Here is a 7238-nt window from a genome sequence, read left to right on the forward strand (position 1 = left end):
ACCAGGAGAGTGTTACTTGTATCACTGCTAATTGACAATTAGCCTGAGTAAAACAAAAGCCAGCAGACCGTGCGGCTCTCCAGGACCAGGGTTGGCCACCCCTGCACTAGAGGGTTCAGTGGTGAAAAGATTCTGAGCAGGTTATATTGCAACGCACAACGCTTGCTTGACAGCTGTCAGTGGCTTGGTGAGCAAGCATGCAAGAAACAGTAAAAAAAAAAAAAAAAAAGTGTTCTTTTCTAGTTTTGAACAAGTAGTACTCAAAACAGTTAGCATTAGCGTAGTATGTAGTATGGCAGTTATGACAGCCTCACAGTCGTCTCTGTGTTCTCTGTATTGTGCATTGTATTGTGTACCTGCAGATGCCAGGGACCAGCTGCTTGGGCCAGATGGGCGGGATGACAAAGAAGGACTCCGCCCCAGGCTGCTTGCTCTTCATGTCCTGGTCGCAGGAGAACAGGTAGCCCTCCGGTTGGCTGTCCAGGTACAGCGAGTAGGCGGGGCTGGCGGTCTTCACGATCTTGGTGGGGACCGACGCCGGCACGCCGCAGAAGCCGTTGAGGGAATCGGGCACGCAGGGCACGCCGGGCACACCGGGCACGCCGGGTACGCTGGGGCAGGGGCCGGGGCCGTAGATCCCGCCCTGGCGCTCGTCGTGGGCGGAGTGGGGGGAGGGGCTCCGGGAGCGGTGCCGGACGGGGGCGAGGCCCGGGTTGCGGTACATGTCGTAGGTGCGCTTGCCCTGCGGGGAGGTGGAGCGCGATCCGGGGCGGGGCGACGGCGAGTGGGGCGCCAGGCAACCCTCGTCCGTCGCGCTGTCGTGGGGCGAGGCCCCCGGCGAGGTGCGGGGGGACGACGAGGAGCCGGCGTGAATGTTCTGAAAGCGGGGGCAGAGGTCGCCGGTCGTGGCCTGGCCGTTGCTAGGGGAGACGCAGGGGGAGGCCCAGGGGGAGTAGCTCTCCGAGTGCCAGCTGGTGGAGGAGTTGCTGCTGGCCGGGCTCAGGCACTGCGGCTCGCGGTACGCCAGGCTGTCCTGACCCGGCACGGCCAGAGTCCGGGGCCCGATGCCCAGGGGGTGCGTCTGGAGGGAGTCCTGCCCGTGGGTGTACAGCTCGCGGGACGGGGTGATCTTTATCCGGGGGCTCAGGGTTCCGGGGCCGCCCGCCCTGGGGTGCTCCAGGTACCTCTTGCCGTCCAGGTGCTCGTAACCCCCCAGGCCCTCCGGGGGCGGCTCGTCGTAGGGGGACGGGCAGGACTTGATCCCGTAGGGGGCGACTTCCTCGAGGGGGTAGGCCGCGCCCACGGGGGCGCCCACGGCTTTGTGCGAGGACAGACTCTGCTCATCTGCAGAGGAGCCAGGGGGACAGAGAGCAGACACAGCGCGTCAGGGAATGCCACCACCAAAAATGCTAAAGCACACATGACAAAGCCTAGGAGAGAAGTCATTACATTACAGTACGGGCATTTCCCAGACACTCTTATCCAGAGCGACTTACACAACTTTTACACAGCATTTACATTGCATCCTTTTACACAGTTGGATGTATACTGAAGCAATGCAGGTTAAGCACATTGCTCAAAGTTACAACAGCAGTGTCCTACCAGGGAATCAAACCTATGACCTTCAGGTTACAAGACCAACTCCTTACCCACTATACTACACTGCCGTGCAACAAGGGTGATCAGACTTACGGTCTCAATTATTACAATTATCGCAATTATTCTTAACTGTTCATTAGCCCATTAGCTCGTTTTTATTAAGTCACAAACTGCAGCTGTTGACTGCAACAAGAATCCATGACAACATGTTTGAAATGTTCCAGTATAGTGCACCAGCACTGGCATATACAGCTTTTTAGCTTTTTAAGAAATTTAAGCCAGAATAACTGGTTGGAACTAAAACCAGTATTGCACCCCTGAGCTAAATTAAATTGTATACAAATTCTAATTTTTAAAATCGTGAAACATTTATAAAAATGCCTTTTTTCCAGCCATGAGATTACATGCCAAATATTTATTCGCGATTTTTAGTAAACCATTCATCGAAACATTTAACGATACCATCTGTAAGTGGCCACAATATAATGCATTTCAATTGCATGAAAAATAAAATTATATCTGTCTGGTTACAAAGATGTTGCGGTTTTGTAATTGAGAGGCTTGAACTGACTCCCTCGCCTGTACATTGATGTCTCATTACGGCCCGAAGACCATTTAAATTTAGATTCCGTGAACCTTTTCAGACACACGAGTAATCTAGCAAACAAGAAACATATGCACATTATTTGAATGAATAAATACTCAATCTGACTGAAAAATGCATTTATAGGATCCGAAAAACAAACAAATTCAGTATTTTAAACAAATCGCAGCGCTAAGTGGTACAAGCTGTATTCTGTGGCCCTAACGTGGACGCCCAGATTGGTATTTAACACTGCGGCCACACGTTCTCGCAATAATATTTCATATTTAACAGAAGATATCAACACTCTTCATTAATAAAGCTGCACATTTCTTGCCATTGATTAAACATCAAAGGTAAACTCAAAGAAAGGTATAGCCTATATTCATTAAAGGGCAAGAAAACCATTGCTGTGAAAAAATGTACATAGTTACAGATAATGAATTGTATTGATTACCGGAGAAACGTGCCATTAACACTGAAAATAAGTTTTTCTGACATTCTTTGGTATTTCTAAAAGTAATCCCTTTTCTTAAATATCTGACTGAACTTTTTAATGTAGGCTATAAGGCCTGCTTAAGTTTTATTGGATACACAAAATAGCATACAATGCTCAAAAACTGACAGGGATACAGCGAAAATGTGTGCATGGTGATACAACCAGGACTGAGCTCTCTTATGTTACGACGGAAATTGTCATCCAAGGTTTATTTTTATTTTTTTGGAATCAATCGTAAAAATGTTTCTAATGACTTAAGCGGAAGATTGTCAACATGATTGGGTGAAAAATGTTTGACCATAGCATGTCAGAACTAGTAGCCTACCTACAATTCAAACCAAACACTCAAAAATAGCCTACTCATATTCTATAGGATCTGAATGCAGAATCAGATTACATTTACGCATAAACCTGTAGTGCTTAGGTAGCCTGTAGCCTACTGATAAGTCGAGACAAAGTTGAAATGTGTTCACCTCTGCTGTAACCACGCATTTACTGTACAAACCTTGATCTTCCGCGGGAAAATCGTTGCAAGGTGGATCGTACTCGAACAGGTAGTCGAAGTCCAGCTCATCTTGGCAGTTCACCTGGCTGAGTTCCTCCGCTAACTCTAAAGCGCTAGGGTCCTTATCTTCGTAAATGGAGGTCATCTGTCTTTCTTTTTAAGGTTTACGGTGGACTCACAATACGGCGGAAATTAACATAAATAGGAGCCAGAAATGTTTCACAGTGACCTTCATTCAAAGCGATTCAAATATATTTTCGCACAATTACTGCACTAAGGCGTTTCGTTGGCAAAGCGGATTAAGGGGAAATGGCTTGTACAGTTAACGTTTCAACAAGCGACCGCTGCATCAAAAAGCTGCTAAACTGACAGGAACACAATGCCGCTTCCTCCTTCAACTTAACCACATGGAGATAAGGCGTGTCTTTGTTCATAAAGTAAATAAATGCAGCAAGGTCCCAAACGCAGTGTGAACACGCCTCCTAATGATCAGTCGTAGAACAACCGCATTTATAAGTAGCCTACGCGTGTGAGCTTTCAACACGTTTTGCCACACAATACATCGCGCTAGTAATGATTTTTCTTTTATTTTTTGGATTCTACAGATGAGGACGAGTTAAACGGTAATGTGCTACTGCCCCCGGGTGTTTGACAGAAAGCAATGAGCTAACAAGATGTGCAAACAGTGCATTAATCACCTTCGCACCAGTGTTTGTTTTCTAATGTGTAATTATAACAAGATGTCCATTTGTGTTTATTTTACACGTCAAACATCCGTATTACAGGCTACTGAACAGGTTGTCAAACTGTAATAATCATAATACTAATACCATTAATAATACTAATACTACTAATAATAATAATAATAATAATAATAATAATAATAGTTAACATATTTATGGAAAGTGTCTGGTGTAAGAGGCGAGGTTTGTATCGCAATTTTTATATAGAGGGGAAACGCTAAATTTTTTGAGGAAGCTCTTGGGCCCCAAAATAAATTGATTCAGTGCCCATGATAACCCTGTCAAGGAAAAAGAGAGTCTCTTCAACATCTGACCGGAGAGAAATGGTACCTCCTGCTCTGGGAACGTCTGTCTCAAAATTCACAGACAAACTGGGGCGGAGCGACAGACAAACGCACACCCACCCAGTAGGCCTACCAACATGTAGCCTAAAAAAAATTTAACCAATTTTTCCCGACGCGACAGAGAAATATAACGGACAGCCCCATTATTTTCTCTTTGGCTAACCGAGCTGTATCAATATTTAAAATACAACGGCACTAATGAAGAACTATTTACGCATGACCGACTCATTTGCAAAATTGGGACCAACAAAAGTCAAATAAATAGGCTACCGTTGGTTAATGCATAACCTCATTCGTAGGCTTACTTTGCCAGCTTGTCACTTGGGCACATTAAAAGGTAAGACATTAAATGTTATAGACATCATACACGATGATGTCTATAACGAATAACTTCATTAGGTGTTAAACTCTACTCCTCATTCGCGCTACAGTTTAAGAAACCCACGTGGCGCTAAAACCAAAAAAAAATTATTTTAACTTTATGGTTAGTGTCCATCAGTTGGCAACAAAGCGTAATGCCGATATTTCTACTTATTTCGGTCAAATCAATATGAAACCATTTCACCGAACGAAAAACGTAAAAACGCCTTTAAAATGTGACGGCCTATATCTGTCCTTAGCAGAGATCATAGAACAGTAGGCGTGGACTTTCAGCGAGTAACACGCGCACTTCACTCAATGAAGAGCATGAATCCGTTCCGCAGTCGTGTAAGCTTTATAGACTAACTTTCTATGTGGCGTCTCAGGAGCGGGATTTCAGCTTACATGTAAAATATGAAGTAGGCAACGTCTGACGTTTCTTCTTAAAACTGATAATCTCGTGCTGGAATACGACTCAAACCACGACCAATAGCAACATGATATAAAGTTGAAAACATGAAGGGAAATATAGCCTATTTTGGAAAATTAAACAGCCGACGCGACACCAGGATAGAAAGTGCTTCTTACATGCGCAAAACCAATCGATTTTAAAAAGCAGTTACACTCGGTAATGATGTTAATCAAAATCGCATAACACATAATCAAATCCACATTTTTCGCAAAAGTAATTCTTTCCAAGGAGGCCAGAAAAGCTATTTTAGTTGAAGCGATGTTTTTTAAATATATTTTGTTACTATGGTAGGACACTACCGTGTTATTAATCGCTCCTAGAATTCCCCAAGTTCTTAGGTGACTAGAAACGCCGCATTTTTATACTGACGATGACGTAAAACAAGACCTTACAAAAGATGCTGGTGTTCTCCCGCACGTAACTCCGTTACCCTGAAGGCACCCTTAAATAGTTAAAAGCTGTGCCTTTCCAAGCTTCGCGAGGCTACGTTACAAAAGCAACATTTATAATCAAGCAGTACCAATAGCTTGTACAAGTGAACAGAGGCTATGTATCCCTGTTAAAACTTGTAAATTATAATTTATGAGCACATTGACTACACACTGGCCATTAAACTAACTACCGTCGTAAAATGACATTGACATGAACATCGTTAAAAAAACATTAGAATCAAATGGGTTGATTACCAGATCATCAGATCACAAAACGTCATCACGCTGCATCCATACCTTGATCCATCGACCTCATGGTGTGGTATTGCGCCAGTCTCCAAGATTCTCTAAACATTTGGAAAAATTAAAATCAAATAAAAAATTAACAATAAAAAAGAAATATTCCTCTAACCATTGTAATAAAAAATGTTATATTGAATTTTGTGAAAAATTAAACTCAGAAATATAAGACAAAATACTCCTTAAATACGAAAAAGGCACGAGCTAAAATAGAACTGCTAGCTATGGCAATGGTATGAACTCTTTCCTCGCGCTGAGGATTGCTAGTTTCAAGAGCAGCTTCCTTCCCTGCTCTGAATGTTTATAATGGTCGAATGCTGTAAAATAACGGGATTCCCTCAGTGTTTCCTCCTGTTTATGCGCGTCGCCGTGGTAACCTGGAGCGGATCCATCTCGGAGACTCAGGGCTTTCCTGCAAAGCCCACACTCTGGAATCCATGACGTCACCAGCTTCTGCGCCAAGGCATTCTGCGGCTTCTCCCAGACAGTGGCACACAAGAACTTCATTGTAGGGATGAAAAATTACTGAAGGGGGAGAAAAGTGAAAACAGGACTTATGTTTAAATATATACATAAAAGTAGGCAACTGCCGAATTTTAATGTTTACAGGTATAAAACCACCCTGGCTTGTTAACCCGAATAACATAAGAGCATCTTTCATGATCTTACGGTTTTAAGTGAGAGGAAGAAAACTACTTTGATTCATTAGACTCATTTTTTCGCTCACGGAATATTTTGTAGATTTCAGAGTGTCCATTAATATTGTCCTTTTTCTAATGGAATCTCTTCTGATATAGTCGTTTGCGTGTATTGACTACGGCGAGATGGCCATAAGAAATTGGCGTACATAAAGAGAGTTGTAATGTAAACTGAAAAAGGCCATAAGGCTTTGCAAATGCACAAATAGCCTATGCACAGAACATAAGCCTTTGCCATCATACGGTAGCTTTATATGGACATTCTACGATTTCATTTTATTTTGGGTCCTAAGATGTGGCTGTGTACATCGCCAGTTGCAATTTTAAGCATATTTTGTGCGCTTCTGAGTGTTGTGGACCTGAGTGTTTTCCACGGTGTTGTGGACCAGTCTGTTTGTACAACTGAAAGAGATGCCTGTGTATATTTAAATAATAGGTCATGCTAATTAACAAACCCAAACATCTGTATCTTTGTTTAGTTAAAATAAAACACCTACTATTTGGAATTGGAGAGGTTCTGAAGTAGGCCTATTGTCTTCAACATTTGGGACTATCAATAGACAATTTGAAATATTACTAATTTCATTGCTTTTACCTACCTCTTTACAGAGGAGACATAAATTGGAGTATAGGCACACATTTGTAATTTATAGAAAATAGGAAAAATGATTTGTGGTAGTACAGTGAAATGTGGATTACACACC

At 43.1% G+C, this 7238-nt stretch overlaps 1 protein-coding gene across 3 annotated transcripts in view; it reads right to left on the reverse strand.

Moving 5' to 3' along the window:
* The window catches only part of nfatc2a (nuclear factor of activated T cells 2a), a 61395-nt gene extending 55037 nt beyond the window's left edge, over window positions 1-6358 (reverse strand). Inside the window, exons 1-3 of one of the 3 annotated variants that reach the window (XM_064299200.1) lie at window positions 6214-6358; window positions 5834-5883; window positions 357-1344 (exon numbers count right to left, since the gene is read on the reverse strand). In XM_064299200.1, the coding sequence (XP_064155270.1) occupies window positions 357-1344; window positions 5834-5883; window positions 6214-6275 (1100 nt within the window). In that variant the 5' untranslated portion in view covers window positions 6276-6358. Of the gene's footprint in view, window positions 1-356; window positions 1345-3186; window positions 3876-5833; window positions 5884-6213 lie in introns of those variants that run through there. The other 2 variants (XM_064299198.1, XM_064299199.1) reach the window with 2 other exon arrangements.
* Window positions 6359-7238: the final 880 nt, after the last annotated feature.

The sequence above is a fragment of the Anguilla rostrata genome, chromosome 11 (genome assembly GCF_018555375.3).
Source record: "Anguilla rostrata isolate EN2019 chromosome 11, ASM1855537v3, whole genome shotgun sequence".
In the NCBI taxonomy this organism is placed as follows: Eukaryota; Metazoa; Chordata; class Actinopteri; order Anguilliformes; family Anguillidae; genus Anguilla; species Anguilla rostrata.